Source organism: Molothrus ater, chromosome 28 (genome assembly GCF_012460135.2).
Source record: "Molothrus ater isolate BHLD 08-10-18 breed brown headed cowbird chromosome 28, BPBGC_Mater_1.1, whole genome shotgun sequence".
Lineage (NCBI taxonomy): Eukaryota > Metazoa > Chordata > Aves > Passeriformes > Icteridae > Molothrus > Molothrus ater.
The window spans coordinates 2812490-2836401 of record NC_050505.2 but is presented as its reverse complement, the minus strand read 5'-3'; the positions used below and the strand labels follow the sequence as shown (position 1 = coordinate 2836401).

Below are 23912 nucleotides of genomic sequence, written 5' to 3'. Positions count from 1 at the left end.
GAGGTTCATCCCGAGGCCGGGGATTCTTTCAGGGCTCTTTCAGGGCTCTTTCATCCGCTGGCTGCACTCCAGTGACCAGCAGCTCCCATCTGCCGGGTGAGTGGGTGGTCTGAGCCCTGTGCCCCCCGACAGGTGCCCGGTGCCACCGAGGCCGCATCCCCGCTCCCGCCCGTCCCGGGAGGTGCCCCGGGGCAGCGCCCTCTGCTCCGGCCTCGGGGAGGAGGCTCAGAGCCGTGGGGAGCGGGGCAAACCTTCCGTGCACAACGAGGAAAATCAGCTGCAAGCTGTGCGGGTGGGAGAAGCAGCTGCGAGGGAAGGAGCAGGAGCTCTCGCAGATCCCCGCTCCTCTCCAGAGCTTTGCCACAGCCCAGCTCGGGCTGTCCCCGGGCTGTCCCCTGGTGTCCCCAGGCTGTCCCCGGGCTATCCCCAGCCTGTCCTGTCCCTGGGCTGTCCCCAGGCTGTCCCCGGGCTGTCCCCCAGGCTATCCTCGGGCTATCCCCAGGCTGTCCCCTGGTGTCCCCGGGCTGTCCCCAGGCTGTCCCCTGGTGTCCTCGGGCTGTCCCCAGGTGTCCCTGGGCTGTCCCCTGGTGTCCCCGGGCTGTCCCCAGGCTGTCCCCTGGTGTCCCCAGGCTGTCCCCTGGTGTCCTCGGGCTATCCCCAGGTGTCTCTGGGCTGTCCCCTGGTGTCCCCAGGCTATCCCCGGGCTGTCCCCTGGTGTCCCTAAGCTGTCCCCTGGTGTCCTCAGGCTGTCCCCAGGCTGTCCCCTGGTGTCCCCAGGCTGTCCCCTGGTGTCCCTGGGCTGTCCCCTGGTGTCCCTAGGCTGTCCCCTGGTGTCCCCAGGCTATCCCTGGGCTGTCCCCTTGTGTCCCTGGGCTGTCCCCTGGTGTCCCCAGGCTGTCCCCCAGGCTGCTCCCCGATGGCCACGTGGAGCAGCCCAGATAGAGCCCAGAGAGGGGTCCTGGAGAGGCCCCAGACGCGCTGCTCTGCCCCAGCCCCGCGCAGGGAGCCCCCCCCAAGCCCCCTGAGGGCCTCTGCACCTGAGCAAGGTGGGCACAGGGCGATTTTGGGGCTCGGACCCCGTGCCCGGGCGGGCAGCGCCACCCAGGGGCTCCTGCGGGGACAGCTCGCGACACACGACAGAGCCACAGCCACTTTTGGACCATCCTGATCAAAACCCGCTTGGCTTTCTCTGCCAGCTCCATCTCAGCTGCCTTTCAACCACCCTCCTGTCCCCTCCCCAGGCTGGGGAAGCAGCTCCAAGGGCAGCTCAGGGCATTTATTCACCACGCCGGGACATAAAAATAACATCTTTAATAGCTTTTGAGCTGGCACAGATGGCATTGGACTGAGCACTGTTTATTACTGGACTATGAACCACACACGGTGCAGCCGAGGGGGGCGGCCCCGACCCCCGGTGCTTCTAAACCACGGAGCTACGACAGGTTGGGAGTGGAGTTCTCTTCTCATTTACATTCAGCTTTTAGAGAGAGTGAAACCAACAGCGAGGTTTAACCACACAGAGCACACAGAGCAAAGCCTGGGGAGGATGTTCCTGCTGGCAGCCGAGCTCTCCTCCTCCTCCTCCTCCTCCTCCTCTCAGCAGACACAAAAGCCCAAAAATCAGCTGGGACATGGGTTGTGAGACTGGCTGAACAACACAGGACAAGGCAGGAGCTTCTGCTCACACCTGAAGGGAAGTTACTGCAGTGACACTCCCATTTCCCTCTTCCAAAAGCAGGAGAGGATGTTCAGACACAGCCTAGAAGCTCCCTCAGTGGCCAAGTGATTTTTTTTCGGGAACCCAAAATGCAGTGGGACAATAAAAGTTCCTTTTCTGAATTATTCTCCCTGCTGCCCTGAGCCAAGCACTGTTATCCTCACACAGGTGTAAAGGGGATGGCACAGGCACCAAACCATGAGGGAATCACCTTGGAAAGCAGCAGCAAGCTGGTGGCAGAGCAGAGGCCTGGCACAAAACCCCCATTCTGACCAAAAAACAGCAGCAAAGCTACGAGGCAGGATGAAAATAATTCCCAACAACAACAGAGGAGGGGAAAGGAAGGGAAGGGGGGAAAAGCATTCCACATTTGGGCAGCCATGGGAAAAGTTAGTGTCAGCCTGAAAAGGATAAAATGGAGCTAAAAAGACACTCCCACACTTGTGATGTGCAGCCAAAGCCTCACAGCATGGACTCACAGTGGCAGCTGAGCTCCTCAGTCCCCTGTGCCTGTCACTCACCCCTTCCCCATGGCCATGGCCTCTCCTGTGCCACAGCAGGGCCCCATCCCAGCTCCTGTGTGACCATCCCATGGGCAAAACTCGTATTTGGGGAAACATTTACAGGTTTCTGGCAAGACCATCATGTGTTGAATGAAGTCCTCAGCAAAAACAACCACCAGCACTGCTGCAGTGACACCCACCTTGCTCAGCAGCAACTCCAGCCTGACAAACACCTTTGTGTGTCTGTGTTTGTCCAGCCCAGTTACCCCAAAGTCTCTGTCCTTGATGGCCCTGAGGAACCAAGACACCACAGCCACTTCCAAGCCTCAATTTCCTTGTTGGTTATGCAGATCTCCAGTTTTTAGGGGTACTCTAGAATCACAATGATCATGAGGCATTCTGGCCCCTGCTCTGAGGAATTCCCTCTCACCATCACGATGGGTGCCAACACGGAGGGAGGTAAAATGCATAGTGAGGTCTCTCCTCTGCTGAGGCCACTTGTCTTCCTTTAGTGGCCCTGCACTGTCACAGCCTCTGTTTGGCCTCCACCCCCAGCAGGGGCCTTGCCCCCAGTGGTTTTGTTGGAATAATCCCTCTCTCCAAAAATGGTGCTCCCGATCCTGACGTTGGTGGATCCAACCTCTATCTGGAAGAGACAGAGAGGGGCAGCTCAGGGCAGGGCTGCCACCACCCCACAGCCCAGCCTTGGCTCTCACAGGATGGTTCCCCACACACTCAGCACCCACAGCTACACCCAGGGGCTGATTTGATCCCAGGAATCTCCCCCAGGACCAGGAGAGCTGCACTGGGATCTTCACCCAAAAGGAAGCCTTAGAGGCCTGTCTGGGTGGCACCTGGGCTGGAATTTGGGGTGCAGGCACGTTTGTCCCCCCAGGGAAGGGACAGGAACACACTTACTGCATGCTGGAAGTCCGTGGACATGCCCATGCTCAGCTCCACCTTGTCCAGGGGCAGGTTCAGCTTCTCACACACCTCCTGCCTCAGGGACAGCAGCACCTGCAGGGCACAGGGGACAGCAGAGGTCACACACCTGGACAGCCAAGCCAGCTCCATTCCATGACCCTGGCTCCTGCCTGTCCCTGATGTCTCCTCCACACAGGACCTGCAACTCCCACACTTCCCATGGAAGCACTGTAACAGTGTCTGGAGGTTGCCCAGATTTACTGACAACACACAGGAGGCTCAAACCTCACCTGGGGCTCCAAAATCCTGGCTGCAGCTTCAGAGCATGGCTGGGAGCAACACCCTGCAGAAAGAAGCCTCACACCTGCACTGACACTGGTACTGAGGGCTCTGCACAAGGTGTTCCTCCCTCCTGACAGCCTCACTCGCCCTGGTTTGACTGGGACAGACAAACTGTGCCAGGAAACCAGCCCACAGTGACATTTCCTCTGAGAAAGCCTTACCTGGAAGTCAGGATTTGGCCCCTTACTGAGGTCATGGCCGATGCTGCCAATGGTCATCAGCCCCACGAATTCCAGGCTGGGGCACTTGGTGAGGACGTGCTCCACAGCAGCCGTGGTGTCCCTGGGGGCAAGGCCATGCTTGCCTGCAAAAGCACAGGGAGATCAGTGCCCAGCTCTGCTTTCAGAGCCCAGCCTGTCCCAGCTCCCTGCCAAGCCAGGCACTTGTCACCAAGAGGCACTCACTGTCCTCCCCGCTGGTGTTAACTTGCACCATGACCTTCAGCCTCTGGGGTGATCCTTTTTTCTGCCACGAGCTGTTGACTCTGTCTGCCAGCTTCACAGAATCCACTGTTTCCAACATGAACAGGTTTGGGACAGCTGGGGAGAGAACACAGGCTGAGGGAATTCTGGCATGGGATTGTTTGGGAGTTCATGGGGATTGTTTCAGGGAACCATGAAATATCCTGAGCTGGAAGGGATCCCCAGGGATGGCTGAGTCCAACTGTTCCTGCCCAGACACCCCAAAATCCCATCCTGGGGGCATTGTCCAAGCCCTCCTGGAGCTCTGGCAGCCTCAGGGCCGTGCCCATTCCCTGGGGAGCCTGGGCAGTGCCAGCACCCTCTGGGGGAAGAGCCTTTCTCTGAAATCCTGACCCTCCCTGACACAGCTGAGCACTGGAAGACCACTGCCCACACCAAACCAAGCAGGACTCACCAATCAGCTTGTTGACATTGTTCTTCTGCAGGTGGCCAATGAAATGCCACTTGATGTCTGGACAGGATGAGAGAATCTGAAAGCAGAGGGAATGCTCAGGTTGGAGCAACGATTCCCTCTTCCCCCACGCAGCATTTCAGTCTCAGTTTGCCCACAACCAAATACCAGACACCCAATTTCTTTGTTTGTTGACCCTGAAGATTCAGCCTGTGGTTGTGCTGAGGTTGAGCCTGGAAAGGGATGGGTTTGTGGCTGCAGGGAATGCAAAGGCAAAGCTCTTGTGCAACAGTCATAAAACGATATTTTCCCCAAACTGAGTGCTGCACTTTTTATTTTTTTTTTTTCAGCAAGGACTGTGCTTCTCCTAAAGAGAGCACAAAAGGCAGAGCCCTGTGCAGACAAATCATGACTAAGGCAGATGGAGCCAGCAAGGCAGGAGGGGGAACAGGGCAGAGGCACTGAGCCAAGAACAACCCACCCCACCATTTATCTGCACAGATAAGGATCCAACCAAATCCCTAACAAACCCCAGGAGTTTGAGCAGCTCCCAGGACACAGCTATACATGGTAAAAAAGCATGAAGGGAACTGTGTGCTTACCCTGGAGTCTGATGCCTTTTCCAGCAGCTCCTGAACCTGGGAGAGTGAAGGAGAATTAAATTCTTTAAACCCACAGCAGGCAGAGGATTGGTGTCCTTGGGATTGGTGTTCTTGGGGCCAACATGAGCCTCAAAAAACGAGGCCAGGGAATGATGTGTCACCACAGAGCCACCCAAACTGAGCTGGCCCAAGCCTTCAGGAGGAATTTCTTCACAGAAAGGGTTGTTGAACATTGGAAAGGGCTTCCAGGGAGGTGTTGGAGTCCCCATCCCCGGAGGTGTCCGAGGAAGGACTCAGGAGGTGGCACTCAGTGCTCTGGGCTGGGTGACAAGGTGGGGATCGGGCACAGCTTGGACTCGATGCCCTTGGAGGGCTTGGAATGATTTTGGGATTTTGTGCCCTCTGCAGGGGTCCTGTCCCAGCCCCCTCAACCCTTCCCAGCCCTGACCCTTTCCAGCCCCCAAACCCTTCCCATCCCTGCTGACCCCATCCCAGCCCTGCTGTCCCTATCCCAGCCCTGCTGTCCCTGTCCCAGCCCCGCTGTCCCTGTCCCAGCCCTGCTGTCCCTGTCCCAGCCCCGCTGTCCCTGTCCCAGCCCCCTGCTCACGTAGTTCTCCCCGAAGCTGCGCTGCCCATGGCTGTAGGCCTCCATCACCATCTCTGCTGGTTTGGTCTTGCTGACGGCCACGAGCCGCGGCTGCACGGCCGGGAGCCCCTGCGGGAGCACGGAGGGTGAGCACGGGGAGCCCAGCCCAGCCCAGCCCCGGGGGGAACCGAGGGGCCCGGCCCTGTCGGGGAGGGCCGGCTCGACAGGAGGGAGCGCTGTCGCGATAGCGGGTCCGGCTCCTCTGCTGGGGGGTGTGCACGGCCACACCCTCAGTGTGCTGGCCCTGGGGCACTGCGGGTGTGTGCCCACGGTGACCAGCTGTGCCCACGGTGGGACCCATCCTGGTGGCACTGTGGGTCTGTCCCCATGATCACCAGTGACCTGTGCTCACAGTGGGACCCATCCTGGTGGCACTGCGGGTCTGTCCCCATGATCACCAGTGACCTGTGCCCACGGTGGGACCCATCCTGGTGGCACTGCGGGTCTGTCCCCATGATCACCAGTGACCTGTGCTCACAGTGGGACCCATCCTGGTGGCACTGTGGGTCTGTGCCCATGATCACCAGTGACCTGTGCTCACAGTGGGACCCATCCTGGTGGCACTGTGGGTCTGTCCCCATGATCACCAGTGACCTGTGCCCATGGTGGGACCCATCCTGGTGGTACTGCGGGTCTGTGCCCACAGTGGCACCAGTCCCGGTGGCACTACAGGCACTGCGGGTCTGTCTCCATGGTGATCAGCAGCTGGTGGCATGATCACCCATGGTGGCACCAGTCCCGGTGGCACTACAGGCCTGTCCCCACGGTCACCGGTGACCTATCCCCATGGTGGGACCCATCCCGGTGGCACTGTGGGTCTGTCCCTGTGGTGTGACCCGTCCCAGCGGCACTGCGGGTCTGTCCCCACGGTGGGACCCATCCCGGTGGCACTATAGGCCTGTCCCCACGGTCACCGGTGACCTGTCCCCACGGTAGGACCTGTCCCGGTGGCACTGCGGGCCCCTCCCCACGGTCACCGCTGACCTGCGCCCACAGTGCGGGCCCGTCCCTATGGTGACGGAGCTCTGTCACCGTGGCAGCGGCCCCACCCCGCGTGTCCCGCCGGGTTGCCCCCCGTGCCCCCGGGGCTCACCTGCGGCCGCCGCGCCGCCGCTTGCTGCACCTGCTCGGTGACGGCGCGGAGCGCCGGGCCCAGCCCGTCCCCGGCGGCCATGCCCGCTCTCCACATCCCCCCCGCCCGCCCGCCGCCACTTCCGCCACACACCTGCCCCGCCCCCGCTCTCCGCCAATCGCATCGCTCCGACAGCTCCGCCAGCCAATGGGAGCAGCGGGGCGGGGCGAGGCCGCCATGTTGGGAAGGTCGCGGCCGCCATGGCGGCCCTGAGGGATGGGGCCTCCCTTACCTGGGTTTTGGTGACAAATCCAAATCATTCCATGCCCGCAGTAACAGCAGCGAGCGCTGCCACCAGCCCACCCGACTGTCACGGTCCCGGCCGCCCTCCAGGCCCACCCCCAAAGATGATGTTGCTATCCCTGCATGAGGAGCCGCCTCCAAGGGGGTCAATTTCAATTTCTGAGGGGAAAAGGTGTCGTGGAAGCAAAGCGGGGAACGGGAATTGTCCTGCAGGCCCTGCCTGAGGTGTGGGCAGCGCTTAGAGCGCGGCCAGAGCCCCACAGCAGCTGGAGGGGCCGGGACAAGGCCCGGCTTTATGGAGGAGCTCCCGCGGCAGAGTGGGAAAGCGCCGGCTGGAACACATTAACTCAAATATTTGTCTTAATGTGCAGAACTTCACCGGCCCTCTGCAGATTCAGTGTTGACACAGCTGGCTAAAAACAACCAGAAGGTTCCTGCCCTTTGTCTGGTAAAACACGACAAGGATTTTCTGCAAACTTCACCAAATCCGAGGTGTTTGCGGCTTCAGTCTGGTGTTTTTCGCTCGTTCCGTAGCAAAGCAGGCGCTGACAGAAATGGGATTCCTCGGACAGCTCTGATCCTTCTTCCACCTTCCTCCTCCTCACTGGAAAGGGAGAACTGACCCCCAGCACCCCAGAGCCCCCCAGTCCCACCAAGCACCTCGACCTTCCCTGTGCAAAATCCTCCCCTGCAAGCACCTCCTGCTAAAGTCCATCCACAAACCCTGATGGTAACATTGGAAGATTCTAAAATTGAAGGCCATTTTATTGTCATAGCAAATACCAAAATAAAAAGGCTTTGAATTCAGTACATAAGAAGATCAAGGACTGCTCTGGCAGAGCATTTCCATGCTCCCAGCTATCAGCAGTGCCACAAACCTCTGTTCCCTTTGCTATAGAGTGGGTTTAAAGTTCAGATCTTCATCTCAAGATTACATAAACAGGACAACCTGCCTGTTAGAGACAGAGGAATAAAGGTTTACATGGAGAGACTGATCCATGGAACATTGAGGACATTTAAGAGTGAAGAAACCTGAATGAAGACACAACCACAGGTTTTGAAAACTGACAAACTCTCAACTTTGCTTTTGTTATTTTACTCTTAGTACAACTTAACTAAATTACACTAATACTTTAGCAGTCAGGGTTTTAATTTAAAAAAAAAATCATTAAGAGCTCTTTATCCCAAGCTATTATCTTGCTGTGAAATCACACATAAAAAAAAAAGCCTTTATAATACCACTTTGGCTTAGTAGGGTCCTTTCATTAGTGAAAAATACTTGTGTAAAAGGAGGTGTTAGTTGCTGAAACCTCAAACATGAACACAGAACAATCTCAAGTGAGCTCATCCTCATGGCTAAATTTCTGCTGTTCCCTGCTATGATCTGCCTGCACAGACCTAGTTAAGAGTCAGGAATATCACAGCCTCCCTGGGGATGCTGTTGAGTCTGATGTAGGTCTGGAGATGGGACTTCCCTTAGCTCCTATTTTCTAAGAAATACAAAGAGGATGGGACTCTAAACAGAAACTGATGCTTCATTTCTATTTTGCATTTTCAAGCATCAACAGGGAAGAGAAAACTGCTGAAAAAACCCTGGAGCCAGCAGCTGAGATTCACCTGAGCTCTCTCAGAGCAACACAGAGAGATGAAGGTTTGAACACTGAAAGGTGAGACCAGGGGTGCTGGGGAGCAAGAATTTGGGGCAGGAGCCTGTGAATGCACCGGGCTGCTCTCTGACACTGAGCACTGGCATCATCTCAGAAGAGCATCCTGGCCTCTAATTACATCAGCAATTAATCACCAGGCTCTGCTGCCAAATGCAGATGGATTGGGTAGGGGAAAAAAAATGTTCTCTCTAGGCCTGGACTTTTATCCTCTAATTTTGCATGTGTGGAAAAGAAAGCTCTGTTCCCTCCTTGCATCTGGGATGTGAGGAGCTGATCAGCTCTCTGGAGGGGAAGGTACATTCTGGAAAACTGTTCTGAGACAAGAAGGGGAATCCATCTTTGGGTAGTTCAGGAAGAGCTGCTTGTCTCTGCCCCGTGGCCTTTCAGGATCATGGTTTGTCCTTGGCCAGTGGGAAATCTTCCTTCCACAAGGTGCATTCAGCCCCAATCCCACAGAGCTCATTTCAGCTCACCTGAAGGTCCTTCTTCTAGTCAGACACTGTAAACACTGAGATCCAGCTGCTCCCACAGAGCAGGTAACAAACTGAAAAACTCTCTGCTCACTCCAGCAGCTCCTCCCCAGCAAGGCCTTTTGTAAAGTCAGGGTCCCTGAGACAAAAATTCTTTCCTCCTTGGTTTTCTGTGACAATTTCCATCGTTTCACTGAAAATCCCACCCAGCTCTGCACTCCAGGATGCTGCCCATGCCCTCCCCCAGCAGCTGAACTGCTGGGACAACTCTCCTGTGCCCCACAAAAACATGACAAATGGAGAACAGAGCAGGCAGGACACAGAAAATGAAGATTTTGGGTCACTCCTTGTGTGATGTGGTCTAAGGCTTTGATCCCCCCACGGGTGGGACCTGCAGGACTCCTCTGTCCTCATGGGGTCACCTCATGTGGGCTCAGCAGCCACTGGCCCCAGCCTGGAGCAGCCACTTGTATGTAATGTACAAAATCTAGCACCTTATTTTCAGAGGGGATTGAAATAAAGTACTTGGAATTTTTAGTAAGGAAAAAAAAAACCCAAAACAAGTTGTAGCAGCAATTCCCCTCCTTCCAAAACCTCAACATTTCTTTACCTGCAACTGCTATGAACCACCTCAATCCCAAATGAGGTTCCCACCCAGCTGATAGCACTGACAGCCTCTCCCAAATCCTTGGTCTGGGTGACCAAGAGCTGGGGAGGTGCAGCTACAGAACATACCTGGAGCTTAGAAATTACCAGAAAACCCACCCCATAAATACCAAAGCCCTTGTGTCTAATTGTCATATAAAAGATTGAAAGGATTAAATCTGATTCATCTCTTTCAGCACAGGGAAAGGGGGAAAACTAAAAGGAATTTCCCAGTTCATGATTTTTTTGATAGAAAATGAATAGAAATCTTTCTTTTCAGTTGATGTTATGAAGTAGTTTTGTGTCCTCACTGGCTCCTGCCCCGTCCTCCTCTTGGATTCCTTCTGCCAGTCCCTCTGCAGATTTGCTCTGGCTCCCTGCAGAGTCCATGAACATGTTGGGAATATCTTTGCCGAAGTAGATCTTGCTGTTGGCTGCAATTGCCTTGTACTTCATCAGCTGCAAGTACTCAGGAGTTAACTTGAGCTGCACGGAGAGAAAACAGGTCACAACAGCTCAGCTTTGGGAAAAGGGAATTCCTCCCTGAGCACATAAGCCCAGCAGGCATGGCCAGCCCTCCCCAGGACAAACAGAGTGCCCAGAGCCAGGATTTCCTCCAGCAGGGCTGAGGGCAGCTCCAGATCCCAGTGAATAAATGGCAGAATGGAAAGGGAAGGGAGCAGCTGGGGAAAGGCTCAGTCTAAGCATGATGGAGAGGCTGGAGAGCACATCCCTCTCTGCAGCCCCTGCAAGGAGAGTACTGAGGAGGGAAACATCACTGGTTCTCAGGGGGAAACATCCCTGGCACTGAGGGGGAAACATCCCTGGTTCTGAGGAGGGAAACATCCCTGGTTCTGAGGAGGGAAACATCCCTGGTTCTGAGGAGGGAAACATCCCTGGTTCTGAGGAGGGAAATATCCCTGGTTCTGAGGGGGAAACATCCCTGGCTCTGAGGGGGGAAACATCACTGGCACTGAGGGGGAAACATCCCTGGCTCTGCGGAGGGAAAGATCCCTGGTTCTGAGGGGGAAACATCCCTGGCTCTGAGGGGAGAACATCCCTGGTTCTGAGGGGGGAAACATCCCTGGCTCTGAGGGGGAAACATCCCTGCCTCTGAGGAGGGAAACATCACTGGCACTGAGGGGGAAACATCCCTGGCTCTGAGGGAAACATCCCTGGTTCTGAGGGGGGAAACATCCCTGGCTCTGAGGGGGAAACATCCCTGGCTCTGAGGGAAACATCCCTGGTTCTGAGGAGGGAAACATCCCTGGCTCTGAGGGGGAAACATCCCTGGTTCTGAGGAGGGAAACATCCCTGGCTCTGAGGAGGGAAACATCCCTGGTTCTGAGGGGGAAACATCCCTGGCTCACAGGAGGGAAACATCCCTGGTTCTGAGGGGTAACATCCCTGGCTCTCTCCAGGGAGCAGATCCACCACTGATTCTGGCTCATTCCTTCAGGATAATGACATTTTAAGAGAGGACAAAACTTGGGCACAAACACCCCGGCCCTCTGCTCCTTCTCCCTGGCCACCACACAACTAAAACTTCCTGCTGGGACGTGCTGGGAGCTTGCTATGGGCAGGAACACAGCTGACCATTCTATTCATGTCATTTTTCTGTTTCCACGTTGGATTTTTTGTTGTTTTTACTTTGCAGTACTGAGGCTCTTCCAAGGTGTCTGAGATCAGTTCTTTCCCTGCACTGTGGTTTATTCTACCCCTGCCTGTCACCCTGGAGATCTCCCTGCCAACTTGAGACTGGAATGAAAGCACATTTCTCATCACAACAGTGTGAAAGGGCAGCACTGAAAGTGATATTCCACAGAGAGCCACGGCCCCGTGAGCCGCTGGCAGAGCAGAGATTTCACACACCCTGACACTGATCCGTGCAGAGAACAAAATGAACTTGCAAATAAGGATCTAATTGTTGACTAATTGTTTCAGATGAAAGCTTTGCCAAAAGGACATGGCCTTGTTTTGCTTTTTGACTTAAACAAGGATCACTGCCTGCCCTTGTGCTGGTATTTCCCTACAGCCTGGTGCCAGGGGCCCTGCTCTGAGGCAGCACAAAGGAAAGCACAGTACCTTGTTGGCCTCAGCCACCTTCATTGCAGTGTAACACTCAGCATCAGCTCTCGCCTTCTCTCGTGCAAGAAATGCAGCATCTGGAAGCAAACACATGCTCTCAATCACATTTTTATTTCCAGCCACGTTTGCACTGTTTGCTGCTGGTAACTCTTCAGAAGGTGGCCAGAGCCACCTCTGAACTACACAGGGAAGAGGGAACAAAATGGAAAGCCCAGAAATGGGAGCTCAATTTACAGCTAAATGGCTGCAGGATGAGAGCACGAAGAAGCAAATTGCATCTGCAACTGCAGAGCTCCAAGAACTTGACAAACATCAGGGTTTGATTATCCCCATCACGTGGGCAGAGCTCAGCCTTTCTTCTCGAGCCAGGGCTGACTCTGGTGCTGAAATGCAGAACTGCTCTCCTGCAGATGTGGGATTTACCCACAGCCCCTGCCCAGGGGCCAGCAGCAGCCTGGGCAGCCCAGCAGACTCCCTGCAGATGAGGTCTGTGCTGTGGATGGGATTCCCAGATAGGATTTGGGATATGCAGATGAAGGTTCTGGCAGGCAGAGCAGGGGATTTTAACCACTACAGGCTCTGCCCCTTGCAGAGATCCTGGCCAGGATCTCTGAATCCTTTTCTCTGCTTTATCAACAATTGCTCCAAGGCTCTGACTCTGTGGATACTGAAATTCCTGACTCCTGGCACAGGCACTTAAGGAACATTTCCCCTTTCTGTACTGCCCTCCTTTTCCCCTCTGCATCCATCCAGTGATAAATAATGATGGCTAGCAGGGTACAGATAAAATGAGTGGAATCCTGCCCACCTCCTGCCACTCCTCCTGAGGCATGGAGCCACACAATTGCACCATGTCAGTCTGGGTCTGAGAGCTGCACAGCTGGATAAACCATTTGTTTACTTCTTCTAGCAGGGAGGCCTGGGAGCTGCTGCACTTCAAGATCCTGTAAACAGCTGGATGGTCTGGCCCACAACTTCCTCTCCTGGCTAAAAGGAGACCTTGGTCCCAGTCAGAGACACCAGGAGAAAAGGAGGAGGCAGGAATCCTCTGCCAGACTGAGGGCTGACACCTGCTGACACAGTTATAAGAAATAAATCCCATTGTATGTCTGCAAAGAGCTTCTTAATGAGAAGCTGCTGACCTGTAAAACTCTTAATTGGCTCCTCAATGGCTTCTGCAAAGCTTGTCAGGGCCTCTAATGAATGTAAGGGGAAAAAAGGCCTTGCCACTCCCAAGCTGGAATTGCAGAGCCCTCTCCACGCCCTGGAGTCTCTTTGACAAAGCACTTTATCAGAGGGGTGAGGGAACATCTCCTTCAGTTCAAACTCCTACAGACATCACCTTGAGAAAGGGAGTTTCAAGAAGCACAGCCTGCAAAGAAATTCCTACTCCTGCTTGTGGTCAGGAACTTTACCCCTGAGAACGTCAGCCTGGACTGAAGAACAGTCAACACACACTTCAAGACCTCCTTCAGGATTTACTTACAGGAAAGCTCACCCCCCACTCACCTTCAATCTCTGAAATTCGTTTCTCTGTCTCCTTTTCCATCACTTTCTGTCCATAAGTTATTTCAGCAACTTGTGCAATCTTTTCTGCCTCTGCAATGAAAACAAGAACACGCCCACGCTGTCATCACACGTTCTCCTAACACCAGGAGCAGCCTCACCCTGGAAAATCCTCACTCATCACCCACTTCAGGTGGAAATAAACGGTGGGAACAATTTCCAGCCTGCAGAGAACAAAGCTGGAACCCACTTGAAAAACTCCTGAGTTTCTCTGGGAAGGTTTCAGATCAGAGAAGGTCCCAGAGTGAACCAGGTGCATCCATCCCTCCCTCCCTCCCTCCCTGGGGTCTCTCTGCTCTCTGTCCCCCCATTCCCTCTCCCAGCCCAGCCCCACAGACCGATCAGAGCTTTCTTCCTCTCTGTCTCTGCCTCCTTCTCCACCACCTTCTGCTTCTGGGCTGCTATCAGCAGCTTTGTCTTCTCACTCTCCCTGGGGGAGCAGGAAAAACCAGTTAAAACCAGGAGCTCACTGCTGTGGGACTCCCAGCACACCCCCAGGACGAGCTGCTGGCTCCCCCCTCCTTCCAGCACGTGTCCAGGGCAGGTGGGATCAGCACTGTCAGGGCAGGCACCTGCACACAGCTTTTTGCTTGAATCAAAGCATTCTTTCCTCCCCTCCACAGCAGGAAGATTTCCCTGTGACACAGTCCCTGCAGGCTGCCCTGCTGCCTTTTCTATCTTACTGGTTTTTACTTACATTGATGAGTTTTTAAAGTGAACATAAATTAAAAACTCTGCTCCTGCTCCCAGTCAGGGAAGAGACCCTGGAACTGAGTCTCTCAACACATCCTGCTGTATTTATTACACAGGATTTACCACAAGCAAGCCCAAAAGATGACATGCAGTGCTGGGGAAGCAGAATGGATGAGAGGGATCCAATCCTGGCCGAGCAAAGTGCTGGCAGCTGGCTCAGGGCACTGCAGAGGGATCAGCACTGTCAAGTGCTGTCAAAGGGAGTTTTTTCAAAGCTTTGCAAGTCTTCAGCTTGTTGAATCAACAGTTTCTCCATCCCAGTCAAACAAGAGGATTAGTGGTGAAATCCATCCCTCTGCCACTCAGGCTCAGCTCTGGGAGGGCCAGGGGAAGGAGCCCCAGGGCAAACCATGCCTGTGCTCAAGGGCTGCAGTGAGAGCCCTGCCAGTGCTCAGAGCTGCTCCTCCCCAGCCCCATCCTGAGGGGCAGCAGGAGCTGAGGGCACCATGATACCCCAACCCTGAGTTCTCGTGCCCTTCTGGGTCCTTTTGGGCACTCACAGGCACTTACATGAGCTCGTAGTTCCTCCGGATGGTTTCAGGGATGTTTGGCTTTGTCACTCGAACTGCCTGCACAGAGAGACACACAAGAGAACCTGGGCCTGCACAGACTGTGACCAGGCCCAAACCCCACAGAGAAACAGCACTGAAAGGTCTCCTGACACGACAGGAGAGTGTAACCTGGGCAAAGCAGCACCCAGAGGAATCCTGGAGAAACTCAACACACCAAAACTGTGAGGGGACAGGAAGGACACTGCTCCTACTCCCCAGGTTAAATGAAATCTGTGTTGTAAAGCAATTTCCTAAAGAAATCTCGGATTCTTGTTTCCTTTTAGCCCTTTCCCCTCTTCACAATCTGTTGGGGTACTTGGTTGCTGATTCCCCAACTTCTGAAGAGCTGAAGAGCCTCTCGTGCCACAACAATCTGCCCCTTCCATATCTCAATCAAATCCTGATTACCTGTATAATTAATCCAGGGGCCATCGTGGTTAGGTCTTGCTGCAAAGCCAGTTTAAGGTTTTCATCAATTTGATCTGATTGGGGAGAAAAGAGAAGGGAATGAAAGATGCCCCAAGGCAGTTTGCTGTCAGCACCCAGAGTGAGCTGGGATGGCTCACGTTTCTTATTCCTGGAAAGCACAAATGGGAGTTGGATGAAGAAGTGCTGGGCTGACCCCAAGGCAGGCTCCCAGCAATGGGACACACCACAGGAATGTGGCAGGCATGAAAGGAAGCCCTGCAGTTTGCCATAACCTGCAGCCTGGAATCTTCCTGAGCCAGACACAGCATCTTCACAACCAGCAAGCTGTGCTCTAACCCCCTTTCCCACTGAACTTCCCCACTAAATCCTGGAGTGGTGAGGTAAATCCTGACTGATTGTGACCTGTGCCAGCAGGACACGAAGCAAATGGAAAGGCAGGAGTGGGAAATGGCAGCATCAGTTACTTTAACAGGCTGCAAAAATCATCAGCAAGGTCTCTTTGGCTCAAGGAGTCCCAGAACTCCAGCGTAGCTGAGGATTTCAAAAGGAAACATAACCTAAAACCCTGCTCTGATGAAAGCTCCAAGGAGGGCAGCGCTTCCAGCTGGGGCCTGCTGGGAAGTGCAGAGGGAAAATCAAACGGTAACAGCCTTAGGAGGGATCACATCACACTCCTGGACTGTTTGCTTTGGTCCCAGTTTCCTCTCTGGAACTCCTAATGAAGGCCAGCCAGGAGTTTGGGAAGCAGCTGTTATCAGTTCCCTGCACCTGCTGGCAGATGTGGGGGCAGAGGGTGATGTGAGGCTGCTCAGAGGGGCTGTGCCCCACTGCAGAGCCCGAGCCAGGCCCAGGGCTTCCAGGGACTTTGCACAAGTTCCTTCTGTGCAGAGCAGGAGCTTTCAGCCCATTTCAAGCAGCAGTTGCCAACATCTGGAGCCTCCACAGGCCAGGAACTCGTCCAGCCACCAGCAGGAGCTGGGAACTGGGGGGATCTGAGCCCCAGTGAGGGAAGGGCAGCCAGGCTCCTTGGAAAGCCAGGCTGAAGATACAAGAGGAGCCTGCAAACACCCTGGGCTCACTCAGACACAAAGCCTGTCCTGCTGGGCCCCCAGCAGCCCACAGGCAGCACTGCTGAAAGCCTGGGAGGATTTCCTGTCAGCCCAGAGCCAGAAACAAAACACTCAGCACTGGCAGCTGCTGGGCCAATCCCAGCAGGAAACCACAGCATTCCCTCAGCCTCTCCTGCCCTGTGCCTCCCTGCTGGGGAGGGCAGCTCCTGCCAGCACTGTGGGCACTGCAGCCACAGGTACAGCCCAAAGCCTCAGGCCAGGGGTGCTTGCTCAGTTTCTGTGAGAGCAGAGAGGCACAGCCAGGCTGTTCCATCTGGATCAGCCAATCCTGTGACCAATTCAATCCATCCCAGCTGCTGCACACACAGAGAACGCCACAGAATTCCTGCTCCCTTCCCTAAAGGGAAACTGCTGGCAGGGCTGGCTGTGCAGTTTGTTGTTACAAACACACTGAGGCACAGCTCCAAAAGATAACAGGGATAAACGATGGCAGCTGGCTAACAACTCCAGCTCCAAGCAGAGCCAGCTCGGGATTCATGGATAAAACATGGATAAAACCCCCCAACACTTGGGATTCATGGATAAAACATGGATAAAACCTCCCAGCACTTGGGATTCATGGATGAAACATGGATAAAACATGGATAAAACCCCCCAACACTTGGGATTCATGGATAAAACATGGATAAAACCCCCCAACACTTGGGATTCATGGATGAAACATGGATAAAACATGGATAAAACCTCCCAACACTTGGGATTCATGGATAAAACCCCCCAACACTTGGGATTCATGGATAAAAAATGGATAAAACATGGATAAAATCTCCCAATACTTGGGATTCATGGATAAAACATGGATAAAACCTCCCAGCACTTGGGATTCATGGATAAAACATGGATAAAACCTCCCAGCACTTGGGATTCATGGATAAAACATGGATAAAACATGGATAAAACCTCCCAACACTTGGGATTCATGGATAAAACGTGGATAAAACGTGGATAAAACATGGAGAAAACATGGAGAAAACATACATGGAGAAAACATGGAGAAAACATACATGGAGAAAACATGGAGAAAACCCCCCAACACTTGGGATTCATGGATAAAACATGGATAAAACCTCCCAGCACTTGGGATTCATGGATAAAACATGGATAAAACCCCCCAACCCTGGGGGTTCAGCACTGACAGCCCACAGGGAGAGCCCCCAGGAGCAGCAGCTCACCAAAGAGCTCGATGTACACCTCCTGCAGAGTGTGCACACTGCAGAACTGGTTCAGCTCATGGTGGATCTTGTTGAAGATGAGAGCCTTGTCATAGTCAGCCGTGTAGTTCTTGACAATGTCGTACACTGGGAGAGGAGAGGAACCACAGAATCACAAAATCACAGAATAACGAGGTTGGAAGAGATCTCTGAGATCACTGAGTGCAACCTGTGCCCTCACACCTCAACTATAGCACCAAGTGCCATGTCCAGGCTTTTTGTGCCATGTCCAGGCTTTTTTTAAACTGGGGCTGCACACACACAGCTCCCTGCTAAGCCAGGTACTCCCACACTCAGACCCAAAGGATTTGGGAAAAGGCTGCCCAGGTGGTTCTCCAGGAGCCTTTGCTCACAGCCCCTGAACCCCTGGCACTCCAACCTGCTGCACAAAGCTCAGGGGGGCTGGGATAGAGACAATCAACAGCCCAAATTCCCAGGGGAGGGGGCAGAGGTGACAGACAGAGCTCAGGGCTCTACCAGGTGCTTGGGGCACATCCTGAGGGGCAGCCTGGCTCCCTCCAGGTAAATCCAGCCCCTCCTGTGGGACAGCCTGGCTCCCTCCAGGTAATTCCAAACCCAGCACCCCCTGAGGGACAGCCCTGTTCCCACCAAGCCCAGCCCAGCCCCAGGGCAGAGCTGTGACTCACCCGCACTCTGGATGAGAAAATTCACCACCTCGATCCTGTCGAAATAAATCATCACTCCCCCACTGAAAAAGGAGAAAACACAAAATGAGCTTTGCAGGAGGCTGAGGGCTCCAAAGGACATTGTCCCCTCCATGGGACAGGTGTGGGACCAGCCCAGCACATGGTCCTGGGGCTCCCAGTGAGCCCAGTTTGGGGCTGGAGAGGAGCTTGGTTTCCAGTGAGCCCAGTTTGGAGCTGGGGAGAGCTTGGTTTTGCCAGTGTCCCCAGTTTGGGACTGGAAAGGAGCTCGGTTTTGCCAGTGAGCCCAGTTTGGGCTTGGGAGGAGCTTGGTTTCCACTGTCCCCAGTTTGGGGCTGGAAAGGAGCTCGGTTTTGCCAGTGTCCCCAGTTTGGAGCTGGAGAGGAACTCCGTCTCCAGTGAGCCCAGTTTGGAGCTGGTGAGGGGCTCAGTCTTTCCAGTGTCCCCATTTTGGGCTCGGGAGAAGCTCGGTTTTGCCGGTGCCCCCAGTCTGGGCTCGGTTCCGAGGAGCTCCCGGCCGGTTCGCAATCACCGAACAGCTCACCTGGTACCACACGGGACATTCTTCACCTCGTCCGTCTGCAGCGTGGTCTGCAGGGGATTGAAGGAAAGAGGCTTAGGAGAGGGATTTCCCGGCACCGATCGCACCGAGAGCCGCCTGTCCCCGGTAGCGAGCACGGCCACAGCAGCCCCGGTGCCACCCGCGTTCCCCGGTGCCCGCCCAGCCCGGGCCCGCGTCCAGCAGCACCTGCACTGACTTGTAGGACGTGATGAAGGGCAGCATGAGGTGGAAGCCGGGCCCGCTGGTGGAGGTCAGCAACGCTCCGCCGCTGCGGAGGGAACGGGAGAGAGACAGAGAGGGAGGGAACCGTGAGCGGCGGCTGGCCGGTACCCGGCTCGGTCCCCCCGGGGAGCCCCGCCAGGCTGTCTCACCGGTAGTAGACGCCGATGTGCCCCTCGTCGATCTTGTGCACGGCCGAGAGGAGCGCGGCGGCCGCCACGCCGAGGGCGAGGGCGGCGATGGCGCCGAGCTGGGCCATGCCCGGCACCGGCGGCGGCACCGGCGGCGCGCCACTGACGTCATCACCGCGCGACCCCCGCGCCGCCGCCGCCAGGGGGCGATGGAGGAGCGGGGAATGAGGAGCCGGAGGCCGCGGGTTCGAGACCCGCCCGCGCCCGCCCGAGGGGTTGGGGTGCGGAGACCCCCGAGCCTGCTCTGGGCAGGGGGGACAGGGAGAGGCGGAGGAGTCACCGAGCACAGAACGGTACCTGTCGGAGGGGACAGCCAGACTCCTCCCATTGGAGCCCCTGCCACGGGCCAGGACACTTCCATTTCCCACATTCCCACTTTCCCACATTTCCACTTTTCCACATTCCCACTTTCCCACTTTTCCCCTTTTCCACATTCCCACACTTCCACATTTCCCACAGAAGACCCTCAGCTGGAAAGGGCCCATGGGGTCATCCAGTCCAGCTCCTGGCCCTGCACAGCCACCCCAACAATCCCACCTTGTCCGAATGCTCCTGGAGATCTGACTCTAATATCTAGCCCAAATCCCCCCTCTGTCAATTATTTTTCTCAGTCACAACATTTTTATTTCATCTCTGACCTCCCCCTGCATTGCCCCCCACACAGACCCCCCTGCTCATTTGGCAATCACAGGAAATGGGATGGGCCAGCAAACAGAATCATCCAGCTCTGAAATCCTGGAAAGGGCCTAAAAAACCACATAAAAAACGTCAATAAACCAGAATGATTTGATCTTTCCTTGAGATGGATCTCTGAGGTTATATATAACAAACCTGTCAGGAGGGTTCAGTGCCATTTAGGAATAAGGAATGAAATATCCATGATATTTGTCAATCCAAATTTTACAGCTCTTAAAGAAGTGCAAAAGGGCGCCAGAGATGAAAAACACCCTGCAGTTGGTGTTTTTCTAAAGGCGGTTGCCCAGATTTAAGGCCTTGATAAAATGTATTAAATCTTTAAAGGTTTTAATGAATCTAGTATGTGTTTCATAAATCACAAGCCTCTGCTCAGCCCCTCTCAGTTTAATAAGGGTAAACTAGGAAATTGCTCTGAGCTGGAGCAAAATGCATCCATGGAATATTGAAAAGTAATAGGTTTTTAAATGTGGGGTGTTCTGGCTCGCAGGAGAGGTTTTGCTTCATAACACCAGCACTATATCACTGCCCTGAGCGGGAAACCAGCTGTGGCCACGTGTTTAACAGCATCAAGATGTGAACCAGCACAAAGGTAAATATTATTTGTAATAATCCTAAAAAAAAAAAAAAAAAAAAAGCCAAAAAAAATCATTACAGCTGAACTTGAGGCCAGGAACATTCAGTGGTGTCTGTGCCACGGTGCTCGGGGTTTTAACAGGGCTGTTTGGAAGAATAAATGGTTTATTGCACCCAGTTCTCTCCAGCTCCTTCATCCCTTCCTCATCCCCCTGCCTTGTAAAAATATCCTGGGGGCTTTTCTGTGCAGTTCGGTGAGACAGTTTGGGGGGCTCTGGGTCCAGACTCGTGGGGATGGAGCTGGGATGGGCCCTGGGTGGGATGAGGGCACAGCTGGGATGGCCATGGCAGAGCTGGGATGGCCATGGCACAGCTGGGATGGTGATGGGCACAGCTGGGTTAGCCCTGGGCACAGCTGGGATGGCTGTGGGCATAGCTGGGGTAGCCATGGCACAGATGGGATGGGCATGGACACAGCTGGGATGGCCATGGGCAGAGATGGGATAGCCCTGGGCACAGCTGGAATAGCCATGGGCACAGCTGGGTTATCCATGGGCACAGCTGGGTTCCCCATGGGCACAGCTGGAACAGTCCTGGGCACAGCTGGGTTATCCATGGGCACAGCTGGGTTAGCCCTGGGGCAGGCCCGGGCGGGACGGGCCCGGCTTGGGCCCGGCTCGGTCCCGGCTCGGTCTCGGCTCGGTCTCGACTCGGTCTCGGCTCGGGCCCGGCTCGGTCCCGGCTCGGTCCCGGCTCGGTCCCGGCTCGGTCTCGGCTCGGTCTCGGCTCGGTCCCGGCTCGGTCTCGGCTCGGGCCCGGCGGGGCGGGGCAAGGCGCGCTGTAAAGCCTGTCTGCCCTCGTTAGCTGTCACTGTAACAATGCCGGGCTGGCAATAAAGGCAATTCCGAGGCTGTTGGCCATTAATCACTGCCTGACAGCTGCGAACAGGGCTGGAAAAACTCCATCCCCGCGCTCCTGCTCTGGCGTTTAAGGTTACCTGTGCAGCTGGAGAGGGGGGGCAGAGCTCTGCTCGCCAGTCCTGCCCCAACCCCACTGCTGTCTCCATCTCTATTTCTATCCTGTCCCCGACCCCATCCCAGATTCTGCCTCCATCTCCAGTTCCACCCCATTCCTATCCCCATCCTGTCCCAAATTCTGCCTCCATCTCCAGTTCTATCCCATCCCACCCCATCCCACCCCATCCCACGGATCCCATCCCATGGATCCCATCCCATCCCATGGATCCCATCCCATGGATCCCATCCCATCCCAGCTGTCCCCTAGCTGAAACCTGAAGGAGCAGTGGATCCCAAGGAGGGAAATCCCTGGAAGGAGCTGGGAGCTGCAGGGCAGGGCAGGGGCTGGGAGGGGGAGCACTTCCCCAGTTCCCTCCATGGAAGGTTATTTGCTGATTATGGGGCAGAGCCGTGTTGCAGAGTGTCGGGGCTCGTTCCGTGTCAGCTCTAACAATGCAGCCCTTGGCAGCCCGGGCAGCTCGGTGGCGTTGGCCATTAATCATCCCCTGACAGCCCGGAGCTCACACGTGGTCACTGTGCCCCCTCCTCACGACCAGCAGGGCAGGGGGGCTTCCTTCCTTCCAAAATAATGAGCTGAGGGTCCTGGAGAGGGGTGTGTGAGGTGGGCAGAGAGCAGGGAGACAACCGAGCTCCCAGGGAGCAGCCCCTGGGAGGAGGCTCTTGGGAAAGCCCTACAGAACTGGCATTCCCAGCCTTTTCCTCCCCTCCTTCCCGAGCCCCTGGGCAGGAGCTGGGCTCTGTCCTGGGGGAGGTGATCCCACTGGGAGCCAGTTCCCAGCACGGGAGGGGAGCTCTCCCCGAGGCTGCTCTCCACGTCCCACAGGCGCCAGCCCCGTGGCCGGGTGCCAGCGTGCCAGGTCATCCCCCAGTAAAGAAAGGAGCAATGTGTTTCCAGCCCCCCAATGCTGTTTTCTAAAGGGAAATGATTAATGGTGCTTGGAAACCACAATTCAGCCCGGGAAAGAAAGTAGATTTACCCGAAACATGCGTGAGAATTAGTGCTGGGACGGGCTCCTGGGGCAGAGGGGGGGAGCTAATGGCAAACAGAGCCCGTCTGTGTGCAGGGGGAGGGAACAGCCCGCCAAAAACATGGGCTGGAGGAGCTGGGATGGAGCTCCAGGAGGAGGAGAGTGGCTGTCACAGCCAGGTCCCTTCCCCAGCTGGGAACCTGTCACTCCTTCCCTGAGCCACAGCGAGATGGTGACGATGGAGAAGGGAATTCTCCTCTCACCGTGTCCCAAGAGCACAGCAATGGATGGATGGATGGTGCTGATGGGACCAACACCATTTCCAGAAGTCCAGGAGATACCTGGGAGAAGCAGGAGAACCCACAAAGCTCCGGCCTGTAAAGGCTTCCAAAATGTCTGGTTTAGGCTCAGGGAAGGATCTCACCTTGCTCCTGCTGGGAGGATCCACTGGGATGGGCTGGGGTGCGCCACAGCAGCACAGAACCTTCCAGGTGCTTCGTCCCTGGGCAGCAGGAAACCTCAGAGAAGGGGAAAACACAGTTTTCCTCCATGAGGGTGGCAGGAAGGGAGGTGGCTGTGGCAGCCCCAGGAGCGTGGGAGCCGCAGCATCATCCCGCTGAGTTTCCAAGTTCATGGAAAAGGTTTTCAGGCACAAATCCTGACCTGGTTCTAAGCTGCCGTGCTCTTCTCTGCCTAGGAGAGCAGCAATGGAGTGGAGCAGGAACAGGTGATGTGAATTTATCACGTGAATCCAGAGATAACCCCAAGATCCTGCCTTTGCCTCAGCTCTGGATCAAGGCAGCAGCTGGCCCCACGCAGGTCCTGTCCCATCAGCAGCGTGGAGGAGCTCAGACAGGGCTCTAGGAGAGAGATTTATCTGTGGGATTCCAGGAAGGGCTGGGGAAACCTCTGTGAGGTGCTGAAGCCCAGGTCAGGAGCCATCCCTGGCTCGGTGATATATTTAGAGCGGGATAATGTAAGTGACAGGAGGGAAAAAAAAAAGAAAAAAAAATCTGTGGAGGAGGTGCAGATCCGTCCCCTTGGCTGGGAGTTACTGGATGATCCAAGCCAGGGAACAGATAGTTGGATTTCCCTTATTTCTCCCTTCAAATAAATCACAGCTCCAGAGGCCTTTAAACTCTGCAACATGATCTGTTCCAATAAGGAAGGGAATGAAAGGCTGCGTCTCTCTGGAAGCCTTCAGAGCCATAAATCTCCTATGTACAAACACAGACCAGATTTCCAAGTGCATTTATTTTATTGTATTGTTTTAACAGAAAAATCAAACTGCAATAAACTCCGTCCCTCATTAGCTGTCTCCATATCCAGGCCAAATGTTGCTAACGAATAAAATCAGGACAAAGGAATGTGGATGTGGGTCCAAGGCCTGGCCGGGCGCTGACCCCTCGAAAGGCATTTCCCTCTGAGCCTCCCAGAGGTGTGGGATGAGGGGAGCCAAGGGGGTGGCTCCTGCACTGCCCATTGCTGCAGGTCTGCTGGGGATTGTCA

General features: G+C 55.1%; 2 protein-coding genes across 2 annotated transcripts; both read right to left on the bottom strand.

The window, feature by feature from the left end:
* Positions 1 to 1296: 1296 nt before the first annotated feature.
* On the bottom strand, positions 1297 to 6796 carry PLPBP (pyridoxal phosphate binding protein). Its single transcript, XM_036396808.2, has 8 exons — positions 6701 to 6796; positions 5569 to 5676; positions 4962 to 4997; positions 4363 to 4438; positions 3891 to 4025; positions 3648 to 3790; positions 3139 to 3237; positions 1297 to 2866 (listed from the first exon to the last, which is right to left on the bottom strand). The coding sequence occupies exons 1-8, from the start codon at positions 6794 to 6796 to the stop codon at positions 2729 to 2731; spliced, it is 831 nt and encodes a 276-aa protein (XP_036252701.1). The 3' UTR covers positions 1297 to 2728.
* A 930-nt stretch (positions 6797 to 7726) lies between these two features.
* Positions 7727 to 19212, bottom strand: ERLIN2 (ER lipid raft associated 2). Its single transcript, XM_036396758.2, has 11 exons — positions 19091 to 19212; positions 18906 to 18987; positions 18702 to 18748; positions 18140 to 18201; positions 17454 to 17579; positions 15131 to 15204; positions 14682 to 14740; positions 13757 to 13848; positions 13362 to 13451; positions 11850 to 11929; positions 7727 to 10250 (listed from the first exon to the last, which is right to left on the bottom strand). The coding sequence occupies exons 1-11, from the start codon at positions 19195 to 19197 to the stop codon at positions 10041 to 10043; spliced, it is 1029 nt and encodes a 342-aa protein (XP_036252651.1). The 5' UTR covers positions 19198 to 19212; the 3' UTR covers positions 7727 to 10040.
* Between the last annotated feature and the right edge of the window lie 4700 nt (positions 19213 to 23912).